Source organism: Cibotium barometz, chromosome 18 (genome assembly GCF_041138505.1).
Source record: "Cibotium barometz isolate CiBa-2024 chromosome 18, ASM4113850v1, whole genome shotgun sequence".
Classification (NCBI taxonomy): domain Eukaryota; kingdom Viridiplantae; phylum Streptophyta; class Polypodiopsida; order Cyatheales; family Cibotiaceae; genus Cibotium; species Cibotium barometz.
This window is the reverse complement of record NC_141063.1, coordinates 4,873,430-4,895,037: the sequence shown is the minus strand read 5'-3', so window position 1 is coordinate 4,895,037 and position 21,608 is coordinate 4,873,430. Positions and strand designations below refer to the sequence as shown.

The following is a 21,608-nucleotide window of genomic DNA, read 5'->3' as shown; positions in this document are numbered from 1 at the left end:
GTTTTAGCAACCCTTGATAGTCACCAGTAGACAGCGATGGCAGCACATGCACCATTTGCCTGGCGTAAAAGAGAGGTGCACTCTCAAACAACTTTTGCTTTGCCTGCATTGAGTTAAGAAAGATTTCTGAGAATCCTCTCACTGCATAGTAAACTCCGCCCACACATTCTTTAGCCAAGAGACTATTGACCCACTGACGAATCCCTCACTGAGGGCATATGTCCCGAGAAAAACAATATTGCAACCTGCTGTGAAAATTTTCTCACTTTAGCCATTATGGTTTCTCTCTACACTGCCACTTTCATAGATGGTTTTGCCTTGCTCCACTTGTTCTGTGCCAATTCATAATCTTTGTGCACCATGTCAAAGAGAAATTGAATTCCCGGATTCGCTGCAAGTTTGGCTCGTTTGGCTTCTATTTCTTTGGGATCAGAGTGGCATCTGGTATATACATTATGAATCTGCTCAGAAGAACCTATCTCTAAATGATAAACACACGCGCACACGCACACACAAATGTAAACAGAGGCAAAAACCAAGTATCGAGCACTTTACTCATCTGGTGGCACAAAATTCTGAATAAACATATTCTTAAATTCCTCTCAAGCATTTGAGATTGCCTTGTTTTTTGAATTTTTATATGAAACATGCTGGATTCTAATGTGCTCATCTGTGATATCACATTAAAAAAAGTATTTTTCCCACTTAGAAAGCCATTGATCTATTGCTTCAGCAGTGCGAGAAGGTAAAGTGCTAGTGTACTTTGGTGGTTTCAAATCCTTTAGTGCAAGTTTTGCCTTTAATCCCTTTTCCAAAGTACCCTCACAACTACCAAATCAATTGGCTTTCCAGTCACCTGCTATCTGATCTAACAGTGGCTTGTGTACGGGCAGCTAGGAATCTTGTCGTGCACATATCCAAATAGTATATCTCAATGTTGTAGCTTCCATTTGCCAAATGATCATGTTTCAAACTTTGTACATATTGCTGCTACCGTGAGTGCCCAAGGTTGTTCCTGTGCAAGAAAAGTATGTAGCAACGTTGCTTTTCTTGCCAATACATGATAATGAATATCAAGAACATTCAATCCACCATGCATTTTGAGCAAACAGACCCTCTCATATCTTAAAAGTCTCGGCACTTTTTTACGATGTTTTGTTTTCCATAGTACTTCCATTGTCTATGACATAAAACCACCAACCTATGTTTTTTATCATATCAAGGTGGCAAGAAAAACTAAATGTATGTGATGAGAAGCACAACTTGAAGCCACACGTGAAGAGGCCAAGTAGATAATTGCCAATAATCTAGTTTTGCCTGCACTTTTTGAGTGACCCATTGAGTGGCATCTCAGTGAGACATGGATATCCCAAGTGCTAAACAATGTCATTGGGTGGAAGGATATGTCCTAGCCATAAAATGATGTGCCAATCCGCTTCCTTCTAGGACAACAATTTGGATTTTGTGAAGTTTATGAATAGCCCTGCAGTCTCACCAAAAAGCTCAAGAGCTTGCATAAGTACATTGAGATCATGCAGCAAATTTTAGGGAAGAAGAGTGATTCATCAGCATAAGCCCGAGCTACCAAAGCACGACCCTGTGGTGGCAACTTCAACCCATGTAGTTGTCCATTGTTAGTGAGTTTATCCATATAAAGTAACAAAAGATGAGTTGAAATTGCATATAACAGAGCACTCAAAGGGCAGCCTTGCCTGAATGATTTTCCCAATACCCAGGGAGAGGACAATCCTTTGATTAGTATTCACTGTGCCGTGCTGTCTTGATATAGCCAGTAAATGACATTATGCATTTTTTCTCCAAACCAAGTTTTTTCATTACTACAACAATGTAATCCCACTAAACTGTATCAAAGGCCTTCACCATATCTATTTGCAGTAATAAGACATCTTGCTCTGTATGTTTGGCATATTCTATTCCCACATATGCATTACATTATACATATGATTTGTCGTCTAGGGACGAAGCCATATTGTGTTGGATGCAAGTCCCTATTCAAGATTATTTTGATCCTCGCAGTGATCATTTTAGTGATTAATTTATAGATCACAAGCATCAATGTAATAGGCCGCCAATCAGAGATATTTGGACACATTTGTTTTTTTGGCACCAGTTTGACTAACCCCTCTTGCCAAGAGAATAGAATAATACTCTGTAACCGTGATTGATTGATCATAAGCAAGAGTGATTGTTCCAGTACTTCCAAAACTAAAGAAAGAATTCCATAGTTAAAACCATCCCAACTTGGGGATTTCCATCAACCCAATGATTGAACCGCAATGATGAGTTCTAATTCTGAAAAAGGACCTTCAAGATCTTGCACTTGTGCATCCATGATTTCTTCCACATGAGAAAGAAGCTCAGCACGAGCACAAGTAAAACCATCCCAACCTAGGGATTTCCATCGACCCAATGATTGAACTTCAACGCTGAGTTCTAATTCCGAAAAAGGACCTTAAAGATTTTGCACTTCTTGTGCATCCATGATTTCTTCCACATGATAAAGCAGCTCATTACGAGCACAAGTAGTGCTATTTGCCAACTGAGAAGATGTCGCAAAAAAAAAGGAGTAACACATTCTTTCTCCAACTACATAAGATTTTGTGCCCATTCACCGTTTGGCATTTGAAGTCTTGAAATGCATTGCTTTTGCCTTGTTGTATGCAAACTTTTGAAGAAGTCTTTCGAAGAACAACCCTCGTCCAAAAGAGGCTTCTGTCGAGATCGAACTTGCCATTTTTGCAACTTCCTTCGATCATTCATGTCCAGTTCATGCCTAGCATAATGCATTTGCAATTCTTCTTGAGGGGATAAGACATGAGTATGGATGAGATCTTTAAGAGCTTGTAATTGATTTTTCAGCCCATTAATTCATTGTCTTTATTCCCCTAAATACCATTTTTCAGTCGATTACTCTTTGCATGCAAATTGCAAAATGATACCAAGCAACATCTATGTCCTCATACATTTCTACTTGAAGTGCATCGACAATATCACGCACCATATCGTGAAACAAGGGGTGAGTGACATAGCTGTTAATCACCAAGCAAAGCCTCTTTTCTCGCAGTTGTACATCATCAATGGGAACATCTAAATAGAGACTCATCCATAAAGAAGCATGATCGGAGAGTCCCAGGGAATAATCAACCCACATATAGCATGTTACTGGATCAGTGTGATCAGCATGTCAACTTTACCAACGGTCCAATCTGGCACGGTATTCAGTAAACACATTATGATGAAATGTTAAACCTTGTTTGTCTGGACAAGTTTTTTCCAGATATCCATTGCATTCAAATGACACATTACATTTGTCCATGATACCCTTTGTCTCTGGACAAGTTTTTTCCGGATATCCATGCATTCAAATGACGCATTACATTTGTCCATGATACCCTTTCAGCTACAATCATATGTGAGTGACCACGAGTGTTGTGATCATGGTGGCGAATTATTAAAGTCCATATAGAAATGCATTTGCTAGCAATGGATACTGCAAAAGTTTGTAATGAAGCCTAGCTCTTTGCGCGGATATTTAGGGACCATAAACCATGCAAAGTCATGGGAAGGCATCGTTAGCACTACCAAAAGAGAATTAATCTAATCACATAAGATTAAGCTAATGACAAGAAGCATAATGACAGCATGATGATAAAAAGGTGAGAGTTTTGTATTCCATTCGATAAGAGCCTCTTATATAAACTTGAGTACATATGATTAGGAGTGAGATTAGGTACTAATCTCCACCTAGAATCTCTCAACCATCTCCTAGATTTGAGCACCAAGTGCCTAGTTTTGAGGACATGGAATCTTCTCTTCCCACTTGATCTCCACGAGTTTTTGTGCTGAGGTAGAGGCTAGCCTTGACCACTTTTACTGCTTGGTAAACGTTGTTTTGACCATTGGACCATATGCCCTTTAGCCCCTATGTCACATACGTGAGTATTTTGAGCACCCGTACACCGTCACTAATGGTATGAACCAAGAAGTGTAGCTCTGCTGAAGTTCCAGCACTTGAACAAAGATGCCAAGGGGGGTAAAGAAAGAGACCACCAAGTAGGGGTTGATAATCAGTTCACCTGTATGAAGATTGGCATCATGGGTCTCTATAAAATATAGGCTATTGTAAAGGTCGGGCCTCCATGGCTCCAAGGTAGGCAACCTGCCCGGGCCTATCTGCTCCAGCTTCTGTACACCTGCAGGGTCCGCTGCTATTGCCCTGTAACATGGGTCTGTGAAATATAGGAGCTTATGCTGCACCTTGTGGTTATTTTTCATGAGGGAGTGCACTGTGTGGCCATTGACCGCTTCATCAGGGCCTCTCCCAGATGAGATAACTGGGTGGGATGCCAGGCATACTCCTCAAATCTGCCCCCCTGCCGGTCACTTCCTCCTAATGGAGGTATGGTGAGAAATAACCACAAGCGAAAGACTAAACACAGCCAACGTCCAACAAAACCCATGAGGTATAAGATCTCTAGCCCTCGGGCACCCTCAGGCAGAGAGTGGATCAGCAAGTTCCAGTCAAAAGGACCGACCCATCATGCATCACCAAAACCTAACGAGGTCAGATTGGAGTGCTTTCACATTGAAAAGGTTGGCCGCAAAGGGTGAGAAAATCGGATCATCTCCCCCAACATTGCCTCTGAGAAGATCTACATGTGACTTGGCAGCCAACGCCCCTCCTGAAACACAAAAAAGCCTTTAAAGGCTTCCCTCCAAGCTTAGCAGTTTACACAAGCCTCTGTTCTTGATCTATCTAAAATGTTTAGTCTTCTTTGGTGGGATAGAAGGGTTCAAGTCAACCGGCCCATAGAGCTTGGCTGAGAAAACCGTGCAATGTGTTTCTCACAATACGCTCAGAGAAGCTGACTGGCCCATACAGCTTTTGGCTGGAGCAAACCATGCAATGCGTTTCTCACAATACACTCAGAGAAGCTGTGATTTGAACCGACCATTTTTTTCTACATCACCATCATGATGTAAAGGGCGTCTTCTCATTCTTCTCTTTCTGAAGACTCCATGGCAACGGCTCCCTCTTCCTCAACCGATGCCGCTCTGGACTGCCAATTTTCTGAGCCAGCTCCTTTCCTCTCTTCGGTGGCCTCCTTGGATGCTATGACCTTGATCTGTAAGTTCGTCCGCAGCATACCTGCCCATGGCCAGGTCCATGACCCCCTCCAAGCCACCTCATCCATGTGGATCTTAAGAGCAGTACCCAGAAGGAAGTGAAGCTATCACGGGTCTCCACGAATATGCTGCAGAGAGGAGCGGATTATCTAAGTGTATGTGGAACATACATGGTGGAGAATTGAATCCAACTAGCATCAATGTGGAAAAAGGTGGAACCTTTTAACCGCTCATGCTCCGCAGCCCACAGAAGCCCCAATGCCACCTGCCAGCGATGACCCTTCCAGGGCAATGCGTGGAAGTTCTGCTGTCTTGTGACTAACCGACAGCAACCAAGAAGCGGCAGCAACCAATTTCTGCTGTCTTGTGACTAAACGACAGCAACCAAGAAGCAGCACACGAGTCCAAGGACCACCTGCTCACACAAAGGCTGTGATCCGACAGAATCCGCTAAGTTCTTTGGAGCACGCTATGCTGCCGACACCCAGAGGCCTTTGTGATTGAGCCTCCCATGATTTGGTTTTTGTACTAACCTTTGTTTCAGCTGTCATTAGGGAAGGTCCTGTGGAGGAGTGTACAGTTGTTTATCAGAGCAACCCTAACACAGAGGCTGAAGAGGTATCCGTGTCTAGGCATAGATGTTGGGATTCTAGGTACTACTCTCATCGTTTCCAGGCTGAAAATTTTGCTCTGTAAAAGTTTGTTTTTTACAAGGATTTGCTGGCATTAAAGGGATGATGTGTAATGTTGAGAGAGAGAGAGAGAGAGAGGTGGTGTTTTATGTGTTGTTGGCTTAGGAGCGAGTACCCATAGAAGGGGCTTGTGAGCGGAAACCTATCGAAAGTGGGGTAGATGGTGGCGTAGAGGGCTGGGCAGGCCCAAGGCTCACGGCTACCAGCCACAGGCCTTAGGGCAGCCAAGCGTGGCTACCCTAGCCAAGCCGGCTGGGTGGGATGGCCTGGACTTCAAGTGATAAGTTTCACTAAGTACCCACATGGCTTTATAAACAATTTTATGGACCTAGGAAGGGGGGGAGGAGGGGACATCTTCTGCTTGTAGTGTGGACTACAAAGCAAGAATCTATATCCCCATGCATGCTCCTTTTGCACCTTATGTAGTTTGTCTGAATTTATGAACTTTTAAGATTTCTTAGGCAACCATGTTTCAGGAGCAAGTCATTTGCAATGGAAGTGGAGTCAAACCCCACTGTCAATTAGCCACATCCAAGCAAGATACCTGTGATGTATCCTTTCTCAACCAGATGTCCAGCATGCACGTTGCTGCAAATGTGGCAAATGCAGGACTAGTCCCAAGGATTCTTTCCCAGCCAGTAGTTTTGTTGAGTAGCACCTCAAAACAAGCTAAAATGAGTCAATTTTCAAGAAGCATACAAGATGTTGAATCAACGCCTCAATGAGACTGAGCAGAGCCAAACCACTTCGTGACCTTTGCAGATTGACCTAGTGCACTTTGACCAAACATGAACTCATCCTCAAAATACAAGAACCAGCCGTACCATAGCTTCAAGAAAGAACATGTGATCTGAGAGGGAGCTGAGGATCCCTGCCAAAAATTTGCACATGGAAGTAGTCTTAAGAAACTAAATCAAGTGGCTACCATAAGCCCTAAGATGCCACAACGATTGAGCAACCCTTAGTAATGCTTGTAAGGGTGAAAAAATGAAAGGAAACATATTGTTTCCAAGGCCCAGTTATCTCATACATGGCATTGTTCGGCAAAAGTCTTGTCTAGGGGTTTATGATCTGTGACAGTAAGGAGGTGGAGACACAAAGGATATATATATATCCATTATATTAACTAATGTTTACACACCATCGTAAAATTTTACCCCTATGATCCTATGCTAGCCGCTTAAAGGCTCCAAGAAAATTTGAAGATAGAGGTTTGTTTGAAAATTTACCAGCAAAATCAATCACATGGAAGCTTCAACTTATCTTCATACCATTGTGTAGCTATTGCAGAAGAACTCTATGGTCACATGGTCATAATATATTGACAAAAATAAAAGCTTGATTTTATTCCCACTAAATTCATGCTCAATATGAAAGACTTTATTCTCTGAGAAACACGAACCTGCAATACAAAAGCTGAGGGTCACATGGTCATAATATATTGACACAAATAAAAGATTGATTTTATTCCCACTAAATTCATGCTCAATATGAAAGACTTTATTCTCTGAGAAACACGAACCTGCAATACAAAAGCTGATGAAGACATGGAGAGCGCAGCACCAATAACAACCGCTTCATCTATTGTCCGGATATTCACCTGCACTTGATGAATTCAGCAGGAAGCCAATCAGCTCAAACACCAAATCACTCAAAAACAACCCCTCCCCCTCTTTTAACCTTTCTAAATGACCCTAACAAAACATCAAAAATCCTTTAGCATTGTTACAAATCATGTAACTTGAAATGGTGTTATTCACCTTTTCCAAATAAAGCTTGCTCATAAGTACTTGAATGTGATTCACAGTAAGTAAAGCATAGTCTAAGTTTCATGGAGTTAGCCTTTTAAGCTGGCCCCTTAAGTTGGACATTAATCAATCATTAATGCTTATTGTTTCATGCTTGTGCAGCTAACACATGTGTGCTTGCAAGCCTCCTATGTTCCATAGCACAATACAAGTTCACTGATTATTCAAGGGTCATAAGTGACCCACAGGCTGACCTATGGGATATTAATTTATCACGAAGTACAAGATGTCTTCGTGAGCAAGATTGTGGAAGTATGCGAGAAGATTGTCTTCATCATCATCAACACCATCATCACCGATGCTGCTAGATTAATCATTACACCTCCAGAGCCAGCCACCCTGTTTCACTTTGTGCCGCCCAGCGCCGCCGCCCGCCTCTATGCGCTGCCGCCTCCTCTGTGCAGCCGCAGCCACCGCCTCTGTGCAGCAACCAGCGCCGCCCTGTGCTACTTTGCTCTGCCTAGCGCCGCCCAGTAGCGCTGCTCTCAGCCGCTAGCACTGCTCAAGTTTTTCTCGGCTTTCCGGCAGAAGACCTCCTAACAGGTTCAGAAAATCCGCCATCTGTGATTTACTGCTATTTTGGTGTTTGCTTTCGTGAGGAGCTTCTTGAGGATCTTCCTACAGATTGGGTATTGAGTTTTCTTGGACTTGGAACTTGTATTTGGACTTGGACTTGGACTTGGACTTGAACTTGGATCTAGACTTGGACTTGGACTTGGATCTAGACTTGGATGACTTGGACTTGGATTTGAACTTGGACTTGGATTTGGATTTGGATCTAGTACTATCCCGGTGAGAGATTCTTGTGAGTCATCCCCGTGGTGTGCTCAACATCTGAGATCTCGTGCCTCGACATCAACTCCTTGGGTTTCTACACCAACATATTTGTTTGATTTAGTATTCATTGGTTGTATTGATCTTGGCCAGCATGCCTGTGGATTGTTCCTGAATAAATTCCTGAAAGGGGGCAGGGCCTGTTCCCCGCTTAGTTTCTTGGACTTGGAACTTGTATTTGGACTTGGACTTGGACTTGGACTTGAACTTGAACTTGGATCTAGACTTAGACTTGGACTTGGACTTGGATCTAGACTTGGACGACTTGGACTTGGATTTGGATTTGGATTTGGATCTAGTACTATCCCGGTGAGAGATTCTTGTGAGTCATCCCCGTGGTGTGCTTAGCATCTGAGACCTCGTGCCTCGACATCGACTCATTGGGTTTCTACACTGACATATTTGTTTGATTTTGTATTCACTGGTTGTATTGATCCTTGCCAGCATGCCCGTGGATTGTTCCTGAATAAATTCCTGAGAGGGGGCAGGGCCTGTTCCCCGCTTAGTTAGTGTATTGTGCAAAATCCCTATCCCCTTCTCTCTCTCCTCTCTCTCTATATCTTTCTCTCTTGGACACGTGGTAAAATCTGTCACGGCACGCCCCGCTGGGCTAACAGTGGTATCAGAGCAGGATTTCTCTTGAAGAAACTTTCTTGGGGTGACAGAGCGAGAGAAGGGAAACCAAACCTCTCGGCTGTCAACCTTGCTCGTTGAAGCTCCCGCTCCCCCCCCCCCCTCTCGCGCTGCCTGCACGTCCTTCCCCCTTCCCACCCACGCGCCCTTCCCCCCCCCCCCCCCCCCCCCCCCCCCCCCCGCCTACCCTCGCTTATGCGCCCCCCCTCCGCATGGCTCTCTTGCGCTGAAGCGCCCGCCCCCATCTTCTCGCCTTCGCGCCCCCCTCCCCTCTTCAGCGCCCCGTCCCCCCCTCCGCCAGCCCTCTCTTTCCCCCCACCCCTCCTTTCGCGCTGCTTCCGCACCCCCCCCCCCCAAGGGTTTTTTCTTCGCCGCCTTCCCCCCCCTCCCCTTCTTTCTGGTTTTTTCCGCCCCCTAGGGGTTCTTTCCTTTTTTTTACCTTCCAGCTTCCCCCTCCGCCCTTTGTGTGCAGCTCAGTTCTTGCAGGTCTCTCCGCATTCGCTCCGCCTTCGCCATAGCTTCAGACTCTAATGGAGACTCCTCCCGCCCCACCTCAAAGGGACTCTTCCGCAGCCCCCTCGCCCGCCCATGAGGATACCCCCACCACGCTTTCTCTTTCGCCAGAAGAGGAAGCGAGCCTCGCCGCAGAGGTGGAACGCCTCCAGGCACATTCCACCATCTGCCGTATAGTCGGCACTCGCCCCAGCAGAGGGGAGATCTGGGATCTTCTCCAGGCCCGCCTTCTTACAGATGTGGGCAAGATCCTGGACGTTCAGCTACTGGGCCGTGGACACTACCAGATCGAGTTCGAGACAGCCCAGAGCGTGGCCCAGGTCCTAGCCATGAGTCCCCTTGACATCAGGGGCGCTCGGGCATTCTTCACACCTTAGCAACATGGCTTTGACCCAGCAGCGGCCGAGCAGGGAGAGCGCCTTTTCCATGTCACAGTTTGCTTCCCTGGACTCCGCCGCGAGTACCTTCCGCTCCTTTCGAGGCTAGGAGCACTGGTGGGCTCGGTGCTCGAGACTGGCCCCACAGCAGCTTCAGTGGTGGCTAGAGCAGCTGGGCTACCTTCGGTCAGAGTTTTAGTTCCTGACATCTCCTCCCTTCCGAAGGTCATTCAGCTACCTAGGATAGGGGGGGGGATGGATTGATCAGAGAGTGGAGTTCTCGGGGCTCCCGAACCAGTGCTTTATTTGCAGACAGGTCGGCCACCTGGCCAAGGCCTGCCCTCGCAGGAGACCCCGACCTTCACCGCAGCAGCAGGCCCCTGATGGCCCGCCCACAGATGCGGCTTGGCAGGCAGCCTCCGGGACACCTGCTCAGCCTACAGAGACCTCGGAGTGGCGGCCTGGACAGCGGCCCCGTCGAGGAAGACAGCCACAGCAGCACGCCCAGAGACCGATGCAGCAGCAGCCATAGTCTCAACATCACTGGGTTCCCGTGAGGAACAGCTTTGCTCCCCTCCAGGAGGAGACCTCAACGCCGACTGAGGACCAGGAGATGCCAGCACCCCCTCCTTCGCCCCCACCCCCCCCTCCCCCCTCCCCTCCTCCCGCGTCGCTTCCACCTTCGCCTCGTCGTGTCCCCGCTCCGATTTCGGCAGCGGCTCCTTCTCCACCCCCTTCTCCCCCCCCTCCTCCCGCCCCGCTTGCCTCAGCTCCCCGGGAGGCCCCGGCAGTCCCCTGGCGTTCGGAACACCTGCAGTCCGGAGGGCTCTGAGCACCGACCTTGCTCGAGCACCGCAGAGGAGACTTACCATGCCGATTCGGACTTCACGGATATCCTCTATCCGCAGTCGGCTGAGTCGTCTCGACACTAGACAGCGCTCGGAGGCTTTTGATTACTCCTTCACACGGCTTTTTGGAGCAGAGGGCCCCCATGAGCCAGCACCCATCAGAGTTCATGTAGTGATACCTCCGGCCCGCGGGGAGGAGGCACTTGATTCAGCGGTGGCCTTCTCATTCCCTCTCTGTGGCCCACGCGACCGGGAGTGGACTCTGGAGCTCACTCTTAGCACTTTGAAGACTCAGGCAGTTGAGTTTTCTCACCATGTGAGCGATTTGGAGGCGACAGATGTGATAGGCCGACTATGGGAGTTGGCTCATTTTTTCTTTGATCCCGGGAGTGTGGATGCCTCAGGGATTCGACATTTGGTCGTTCGCATAGTGGCAGACTTGGCACGCGACCCTGGATATGTATGCATACACGAGGTTGCTCTGTCTGAGCGGGAGGCAGTCGCCATGGGACACAGCCACTGGCGCCTGATCCGAGATTCTTGCAGCACACCGGGTGGGCAGATTCGTAGCCGCTCGGATGGGGACTATTCTCCATCCAAGCCGCTTGCGAAGGCCCACCGTACGGCTGAGACATCATCCACCTTAGCAGGTCATCCATGAGGATCATCTCATGGAATGTACAGGGCCTTGGCGGCGCACATTATATACGTTATCGTGGTTGCTTGAGGCAGGAGCTTCAGAGATGCTTGGTTGGGGGCAATATTGATATTTTGATGATGCAAGAGCACCATTTGGGTGAGAGCAAGATCCGGAGATATGGTTCGGTGATGCCTGGTAGATGGGAGACCTTTTGGTCTGCAGGGTTTGGCCCCTTGGGTGGGCAGGGAGGAGTATGTATGGTCATTGCGGATGTATGGCGGCAGGCCATTGTGGATCGCGGGATCATTGTGCCTGGTAGAGCACAGTATGTCATTCTGAGGACGCATGATGAGCTCTTTGGCGTGCTCAATGTCTATGCGCCCAACCATGCTAGTGCCAGAGCAGAGTTCTGAGCCCAGGTTACGGATGCATTGCCAGAGGCCGCACATTGGTGTGTCGGGGGAGACTTCAACATGCTTGAGGACCCGGCCGATAGGGTGGGAGGCAGTCATGTTACAGTGCACGGTACGGAGCTTGCAGCTTGGGAGTGATTTTGCATGACACTGAGGATCACTGATGCATGGCAGCATGAGGCCTTCTCCCGCTCTCAGGACAGTCTTAGTTTCTCTCGGTCGGATCGCCGGCAGGGAGGGACTAATCTATCACGGATTGATCGCTTCTATGTGGGCGACAGATTAGGGGAGCGAGGGGGCTCCGTTGGCATTCTCGCTGGCACCTCTTTTTCATACCATGCGCCAGTTATTTTGACACTTGAGGAGAGGACACGGGAGACCAGCTTGTAGTTGAGGATCCCAGAGAGGGTACTTACAGATCCTAGTCTCGCTGAGAACATTGAGAGGATATGGCATGATAGTCAGAGCTCTGACCAGGATGCAGCAGGCCAGTGTGCCCAGGGACTCATCGAGCTTAGCTCTTTTTTGCACGCTGCAGCCTTGACACGGCTGGGAGAGACTCGCGAGCGGGAGCGTCGGCTGAGACGTAGCCTTGCCTCGCTTCAGCGCCTTCAGGAGCAGCAGCCTACATGTGAGTGGGTGGCGTCCCAGCTGAGCCAGGCACGCCAGGAGATTAGAGAGGCAGAGGAGCAGAGACATGAGTTTTACTATCGTCGCCAGGCCTCTCAGTGGACGCAGCTTGGTGATAGAGTGACTGGGGAGTTTTTTGAGATTACTGGACCCCGCCATGCTCGAGCAGGAGTCCGCCAGCTTGGGAGGCCGGACGGATCGGTAGCTACTGAGCCCGAGGAGATCAGAGCCATTGCCACTGGGTTCTATAGAGACCTGCTTTCAGCGGAGCCAGCCACTAAGGCTCGGGATGCTTGCAGACAGACTGTGTGGGCCCATGTGCAAAGGAGGGTCACAAATCGTATGCATACAGTTCTGGGTGAGCCTCTCTCAGAGGTTGAGCTTGCTGAGGCCTTGAGGGTCCTTCCGCGCCATAGTTACCCAGGGGAGGACGGATTGACGCCTACCTTTTTTATGCGCTATTGGGACCTTTTGGGGCCAGGCCTCCGCAGGGGCTTTCAGTATGTTTTGGACACTAGGGTGATGCCACAGAGCTTTTCAGAGGGCTTGATCTTTCTTATCCCCAAGGGGGAGGGAGTATCAGATGATATTCGGCATTGGAGACCTATTACGATCCTCAATACTGTCTACAAGGTTTTAGCAAAGGCCTTGAGTTTGAGGATCCAGCCCTTCCTGGGGGAGTTGATTCACGCTACCCAGACAGGATTCGTCAAGGAGCATAGTATCCTTGACAACATTTTCACCTTCTGGGAGGCGACGGCCCGAGCTAGATTTCTTGGTGAGGACTTGGTCGTGATGCTTCTCGATTTTGAGAAGGCATACGATAGAGTCGATTGGGGTTTCTTAGAGGGCACTATGCTTCGCCTGGGCTTTGAGCCAGGTTGGATTCGAGGGGTCGCGGCTCTATATTCCACGGCTCGTAGCCAGGTGCTGATTGCAGGAGGACGGGGGCCGAGTTTTGAGTTGACCAGATCAGTCCGTCAGGGGTGTCCTCTCGTCCCGTTTCTTTTTCTCTTCTTTGCTGAGGCTATGAGCATGTATCTGACAGCAGAGGAGGTTGGTTTGAGAGGACTCCAGCTCCCAGTCCGGGGGGAGGACCTGCTCGATGCTGAGTTTGCTGATGACACGGGTTTATTTTTGCATGGCCAGGAGGCCAATCTTCAGCGGGTAGAGTAGTCGCTCCAGGTTTTTAGTGCAGCTTCGGGAGCATTGATCAATTGGCGCAAGACAGTGGCCTTTTGGATCAGTAGCGCTCCCACTCCAGCATGGAGCCCAGACCCGGGTTTTAGATGGGTTCCTCCTGGCACAGCAGTGCGATATTTGGGATGCCAGATTGGACTAGATTTGTCACCTGAGCAGCAGATTGCCCCGCTTCTTCTGAGCATTCGGAAGAAGCTTTTGTATTGGAGTACAGCTCGGCTATCCTTGGCTGGGAGGGTGGTGGTGGCAAATCAGGTGCTTTTAGTGACCATGTGGTACATTACGTCTTGCTGGATCTTCTCGAGCTCTTGTATCACCCACGTATAGAGGCTGATCAAGAACTTTCTTTGGTCTGGGCGGGATGGTCAGCCAGCCCGGGCAAAGGTTGCTTGGGCAGTTATTACACTTCCGTTGGCCCAGGGAGGCTTGGGCATTATAGATCCAGTTGATCAGAGTAGAGCCTTATTGGGGAAGCTTATTGTTCGGAGGCTGCTTCCAGGCGCTGAGCCTTGGAAAGAGCTTCTTTTGCAGCGGCTACAGGCTCGGGCTCCCCCAGCAGGGGGCACTTGGGCACCAGAGATACGATGGATCTTCATAGAGATGAGGAGGACAGGCCTCAGTAGAGGATGGGAGGACAAATTTGCCTTGAGCATCCTGAGAGCTTGGGAGTTGTTGAGACCGAGACTCTCTCAGAGACCTCCTTCTTGTGATGAGGAGCAGGCCAAACAGCCGCTCATCTGGAGCCCAGCAGTTTGCACATAGCAGGGTCATATGCTGGGTTCTCGGCCGCGTCTAGCCCGGGGACCATTGGCAGCAGGCCCAGCACGTAGTTTTGGAGACTGGCAGGCCTTCTGCAGTCTCCCAGAGGAGATCCAGGTGGAGAGGCTGAGTCACTTCAAAGGGGGGTTGATTATGAGGGATGACATTCAGGAGGCACTCACAGAGGAGTGGTTCACGCCTCTCGAGCCCGTGGCCCCACGGTGGATGGGAGCCTTTACACAGTTGGAGATCCTGATTGCTGTCAGAGCTTGCACTGAGGATGGCAGATGCCTCTACTATGAGATCCAGGATGAGGGCAGACTTCAGATGTTGGGGTAAAGGCATTATGCCCACCCTTATGGTGTGTACAAGCCCATAAGTTATAGTACATAGTACACTTAGTACTTTTAATGTACTAAGTGCACTATGTGTACTAGTGCAATATACATGTGTGATAGGGGAGTCACACACTCATTCCCATGAGTTGACTTATCCCCACAACTCTCTTTCTCTCTCTCTCTCCCTTGCTTCTCTCTGTGTATGTCTCCCACATGAACTCTAACCCTAACTCTCCCATTCAACTGGTATCAGAGCATAGGTTAGTCCATCAAGCTGCACACTTTCTTCCTGTCCGTCTCGTTCACTCCTGGGTGAGCCTTGAGATAGATGTCAATCGCCCGATACAGCCCATCATCAACCACGCGTGCATACTCAGGCATCAATTCAGCGAATGCAACAAACTTGGAGACGTTAAGATTTGCATCAGGCGCAACTTCTGCAAGGTAGCAATCGAGGACGCGAGCAGCCTTCATGACTGAGCTCTGAGGAGGAGAACCAGAGCTCTGCTCATAGTCATACAGGGCAAGAAAATCCTGCTCTTCTGCTCTCCCTTCTTGCTGCAAGAAGTTCACCACGATGCGGCTGATGGTGTCGAGATCGAAGAAGGTGTCACCGCTCATGTGTGAATAGGAAGGCATGAGAAGGCGCTACTAGGCGGAGGTGGCGAAGGCAGCAATACGTGAGCGTGGAACGAACACGTGTCCCCGTGCAGGCGAGCGTGGAGCTTTTCGTGCATAGAGATCGAAGTGCGGGCGCCTCTGCAGTTGGCTTCATCCAGGTTTTCTTTCGTGCGCCTATGCATCTTAGGTGCCTACAGCAGCAGCAGCAGCTGCCCAGCAGCAGCCACGCTGCCCAGCCAAGCAGCGCAGAGGGCTACCCAGCCATCCGTACAACTGCAGCACAGCAGGCGCATCAGCATCAACACAAGCAGCATCCGATTCAGCAGCATCAGACGTGCCCCCCCCCCCTTTCTCCTGCAACAACAAAATTCAGCCTGCAAATCACAGAAAAAATCAGAAAATTACCTGAGGTATTTGCTTCAATTTTTGGAATTTGCATGTCCAATTTGCAATTGAGCAGGTACAATCATCAATTGAGCAGGTCAGGTGCCGAATTGCTCAATTTCTGAACAAAATTGGCAAAATTGGGTGACATTGGTCACAATCAGGATCAATTTGCAGGAAATTGGTTGTCGAAATTTGGGGCTTTTGATGTAATTGTGCAATTAAGCATTCATACATGCTGTATGATGTGAGAAATCGCACATTCGGGCAAAATTGCAACAAATTGTAGTGCAAATCAAGGGGCTTTTGTGCCGATTGGATTGATTTGCATGCAGGCACTCGCATTTGATGCTTTGGGCAACGTGTTGATGCCTGTCAAGCACTCAATGTGCCTGTAAATCAAGGGGCTTTCATGTATTAGATGTATATGTGGCCAGGGGGAAGCACCGTGAAGACTCTGGATGCCTTCATGTGCGTCAATGTACCATGTATGATCAGCAATTGATCTAAAATCAAGGGGCTTTTCAAGATTGTATGCTTGTTGAGCTTGGCAAAGCAGCAGGCAAGACATTTATGCCTTGAATCCTCAGAAATCAGCTTGCAGTCAAGGGGCTTTTGCCCAATTTCTGTTTGGGACTGTTGTATGCAGTGTTCGGGACTGTAAAAGTCAGATTTTCACCCATTTGGACAGCCAGGAGAGCATTTATTGCTATTGTACCTGTTGGTACAGATTTGGTACAGCTTTGTACAAGTTTTGGCATGGCTGCACATTGATTTGAGTGAGCAAAAATCTCAATTTCAGCTGCTGTACTTGCCGGTACAGGTTTGGTACATCACAGGTGAGCACTTGGTACTATTGTACAGTACTTTGGAAGGGGAACAGAGCACATTTAAGGTGCTATCCTAAATCTGCAACCACCAAATTTTGGTGATTTCATCACATAAAGTGGGAGTAGAGTTGCATTTGTGCTTCCGCAGTGGGAGATAAAGCTTGGGAGAATAACTGTGAGCACTTTGTGTGCTTTTGGTGCAGTGTTTGCACATTTTGCAGGGAGTCAGGCATTGACAGGTTGCATATTGCTATGGCAACCACAGGTGAGAGCTCTTCATTGCTTCAAGTATTATGCCCACCCTTATAGTGTGTACAAGCCCATAAGTTATAGTACATAGTACACTTAGTACTTTTAATGTACTAAGTGCACTATGTGTACTAGTGCAATATACATGTGTGATAGGGGAGTCACACACTCATTCCCATGAGTTGACTTATCCCCACAACTCTCTTTCTCTCTCTCCCTTGCTTCTCTCTGTGTATGTCTCCCACATGAACTCTAACCCTAACTCTCCCATTCATCAGAGAGTGGAGGTGGAGTCGCCTTTGGTTGCAGAGTGCATCTTTCAGAGGATACGGGTAGTGGCCGCCGCTTCTCGGAAGTGGCATATTGACCCAGACCCTGCAGATGTGGACTCTGATTGGTGCATATGGGCATATGCAGCGCGCCCCTTGGCCCGGCTCCAATGGGACCCTGGCGAGTATGAGTGGCATGATCCTTATGCATCCCTTGAGGCCACAGAAATCACCTTTTTTTAGTATACTGTTCGGTTGGGGCGACATATTTTGACGGCAAGGAGGATGGTCTCTCCAGCTGCATCGGGGCACTGGCAGCTATAGGGACTCTCACAGGAGTTCTTGGAGGATTTTTGGACCAGGCTCTGGGCTAGTCGACAGGCACGCAGGATCTCGACTTTCCAGTGGCTGGTCGCCCAACCACAGGGGCTCTGCAGTTGGCACCTGGCTTGTCTACAGCGGTCTTCCGACGGCCTGCGTCCGATGCGGCCACCCTAATGGAGACACAAAGACATTGCCTATGGGACTGTCCTCAGGCGCAACAGATTTGGCTGCCGATGATGCGCATTCTGGCCCCCCTCTCTCCAGAGGGTATGTATACGTGGGGTGCCGCTGCTTGGTCGACTTCGTCAAGGCCTGCTATGGGCTATGAGACGGAGCAGGACAGCCAGGCCATCAGATTCATTAGGGGCTAGCCTCGCCTTGTTCCTTCACCGGATTTCTCGTCCGCCGGCTGGACACAGGAGAGGGATCTACGATGGGAGCTCCTCAGCAGCCTCACCATCTAGTTCACCTGGAGGGCCCGGTGTTTCAAGGCCTTTGAGGGGAGATTGGAGCCACCAGCAGAGACTATTCGGGGGATTTGGCAGGAGTTGATCCACACCCTGCGAGGACAGTATGACCGCATCCGGGGCGACTCGGATGAGGCGGTCTCGCGGCGCCAGGCCTTTCACACCACTTGGCGCAGCGGCCCCTTCTATACCCTACACGCGGGGTCCCCCCGTTGGCACTACAGGCCACCTGTTTGGCTTTTCCCCCCTCCTATTGTATGATATAGCCCCTCAGTTCTTTGTACTGATACTTGTACTTTTCAGCACCTAGGGAGAGTCTCCCTGGCTGCCTTGCTTTGTTCTCTGCTCTGTTTTCTTATGAGCAGGAGAGGATCTTTTGTAGCCCTACGGGCGTTTTTATATAACTAATGAAAGGATCTTTTCTCGGGAAAAAAAAAAAGAGAAGGGAAACCAAGGACCTAATGAAGGGGAACAACTGTCAGGCCAAGCTAGGACTTCAGGATGGGAACTAGGGTCATCGATCCATTACTCATGAGACCGCGGCCATGTCATCAATAGAGTATCATGACTTTCAGCAGTTTAGGCAATTTGCCAGAGACGAAGAATTCCTTGCTTGGAAAACCAAGAGGGAATAGGACCAAAGCAGGGCTCAAATGTTTGAAGAAATTCATCAAGGAAAGAGCCACCGAGTCGAAGGAGTTGAAGCTATCAAAGCCTATCTTCATGCCAAAAGGGTCACCATTTCAGAAGGATTATCAAATTGACATGATGCCAGGAATATGCAAGTTTTAACAAAGAAAGCCATGGGATCTTTGTGGACAAAAGTTGAAACAGAATCCTTTGAAGCATTAAACTTTATGCTAGCAAAGGACCAGTGTTGGTCATTCTAGACCTTTTTGTGGTTGAACATGATGAAGATTACATTAGAGCAGTCTTGAACCAAGAAGGCCATACTGTGGCCTATGAACATAAAAAACAACAAGGTAGCATATGCATTATCTCAGAGGCCCCTGAGCCATGAGGTTTCTATGGGTTACTCTATGGATTTCACTTTGATGAAGATCTTTATGCTACCAAAGAGGACTTCAAAGATGTTTTGGAACAGATTACACAATGAAGATTTGGTGACTTCTTATGTCATCAAAAAGGGTTTTTCTTATGATGCAAACCCGTTTATGTGAAACAAAGAATTTGAGGCCAAAAGTGAACAAAGAAATGCCATGCTCCACCTTACATAGAGCAAAGAAGCATACTAACTACAACTCAAGCTTTGGAAAGCTACTTTTATTAGGCCCTGTATGAGAAAGAACATTGAGTTATAACATAAAAAAGAAGCAACCACAAAAAAATTCGTAGCATGGCCTGCTCTCCTCCCCCTCCTGTGGTTCTGCCTGCGCTTCTCCCCCCCCCCTTTCGGCTGCTAGTGCCCCATCCTCGCAGCTGCGCCCCACAGCGACCCCCCCCCTCTCTTCTTTTCTTGTCCGCCTCCCTCTCTGTTTGGTTTAGCGCTGACCCCCCTCCTTTCGCTTGCCCTTTCGTTTTCTTGTCCGCCTCCCTCTCCATTTCATTCAGCGCCGACCCCCCTCTCCCTTTCTTTTTTCTGCCCCTTTCCCTTCGCCGCCTCTCTTTTTTTTGTTTTTTTGTTTTTCTTTTTCTTTCATTCTTTCTTTCTTTTTCTCTTTTCTTTTTCTTTTACCTTTTTCTTCTCTTTCTTTTTCTCCTTTCTTTTTTTTTTTTCTTTTTTCATCTTTTCATCTCTTTTTTCTTTCTTTTCTTTTTCTTTTTTCTTTTTCTGTTCTTTTCCTTTCTGCGTCCTCCGCCCCTCCCTTAGTATTTCTTTTAGATGCAAAAATGGTGGGAATCACTCTTTTGGAATAACATAAAAACAAACTTTCTTTTTCAATTCTGGAAAATTTTACCATAACCTCATTTGTATGGCTGACCATTTCTCATTTTTATCTTTCTCCACTTAACTTAATTAACCCAATTTAGAATTATAGAACTCTAATCTACACAATTTTCTAAATTCAAGAGAGTAAACAATAAGAAGAGTTTAATTAATCACTTAGTAAATCTTTTAGGATTAAGAAAGGTTGGAATGTAAAGAAGAGAAGGGGGTGGCCGTTTCATCAAAGGCATACCATTTGAATTTAATTCAATCATTATCTCTAGCCCATCCTTGTTCCTCTGGCAGCGCCCTCAGGTTGTGGGTATTTCTTCATTGTCTCGGCAAGTTTCGGCCTCTTCTCATCTTCGCCCCCAGGAGGACTCCATGGCAGCCACTCCGTCTCCCCCGACCGAGGCGCTGTTACCTACCTTTCATTTTCCGAAGCGGGCATGCAGCTTCTCGCTAGGACTGTCGCATCCCTAGAGGCCTCCACTCTGGTATGCAAGATTGTCGGTAGCCACCCCGCACGTGGCCAACTCAGAGATCTGCTTCACGCTAGCCTCCTAGGTGCGCCAGCAAAGATCGCAAATATTCATCCTTTGGGACGCAGCTACTACCAGGTTAAGTTCGACTCACCAGCGGCATTTGATCTTGTCATGCAGCTGACCCCATTGCACTGCGTACGGCCCAGGCCTTCTTTGCACGGTGGCAGCACGGCTTCGACCCGGCATCTGACCCATTGACAGTCTGCTTTCCAGGCCTCAAGAAGGAATACCTTCCTCTTCTCCCAGTGATTGGTGGTGCCATCAGGAGAGTGATGGAATCCCCTCCCACCGTTGCCTCGGCCCTCGCACGAGCAGCGGGGATTCCATCTCTCCGCATTTGTATTGCCTCGCCGGATTCTGTGCCTCACATCATATCTAATCCCAGTCTTCGGGGCGATCCCATTATGCAGCGAGTGGAGTACTCCGGCCTTCCAGGCCAATGCTTTATCTGCAGACAGATGGGTCATCTCACCAGAGTTTGCCCTCGGCGTCAGACTAGGCGACCGCCCCCAGTGGTTCCCCCTCCTACTTCCCATTCAGATCCTCATTAGGGGGCCGAGGGAGAAGCACGAGCACCAAAGCTAAGCGTTGCCACCGTGCGTGCTAGGCTAGCAACATGCACGAGGATTCCGTTCTGTCAAAGAACCGTTTCGAGCACTTATCATAGCACCCGCCGCCCGTAGACGGCAGGCCCCCTCCAGTCACGAGAGGGTCCCCCCCCGCCTCCCCTGAGGTGGCGGCCGATTCCTCATTGCGACTTCTCCTCTGGCCTTCAGTGCCCAATGGGGCAGGTTGACCCCACCCTCGCTTCGTGGAGCCTTCCCCAGCAGCCTTCCTCTCCGATGGATACCTCTCAACAGCATCCCTCTCCAACCTCTCCGCCTTCCCACTCCCCCTCGCTTCGTCCCCCGCCGCCCCCCGCCCCCCCCCTTCCCCACCCTCGCCTCCAACTCTTCCCGCAGTCGCTTCATTTTCCCCTTCCTCTTTCTCCGTGCCTGCAACCCCCCCTCCCTCTGCCTCACCGGAGCATTCCCGTCGGCCCCTTGCACCCTCGACCCGAAGAGGAGAGGACCGTTCACCGCCTGATTCATCGTTTCTCATAGCTGGTGTGGAGATGACCCATTGCGGCCTGACCAGTGAGGGATCTCCCACCCGAGTCTTGAGGCGGGCCTCCCATGATCTTGGGACAACCTATGGA

General features: G+C 48.9%; 1 protein-coding gene across 7 annotated transcripts in view; it reads right to left on the bottom strand.

The window, feature by feature from the left end:
* KEA3 (K+ efflux antiporter 3) overlaps positions 1 to 21,608 on the bottom strand; it is a 91,693-nt gene that overhangs the window by 32,764 nt on the left and 37,321 nt on the right. For all 7 annotated transcript variants that reach the window (XR_015267831.1, XR_015267827.1, XR_015267829.1 and 4 more), the window contains one exon: positions 7,363 to 7,440. Coding sequence is in view for 2 of the 7 variants with exons in the window: in XM_086811998.1 (XP_086668124.1) it covers positions 7,363 to 7,440 (78 nt within the window). In the remaining 5 variants the exon portion in view is untranslated. The remainder of the gene's footprint in view (positions 1 to 7,362; positions 7,441 to 21,608) is intronic.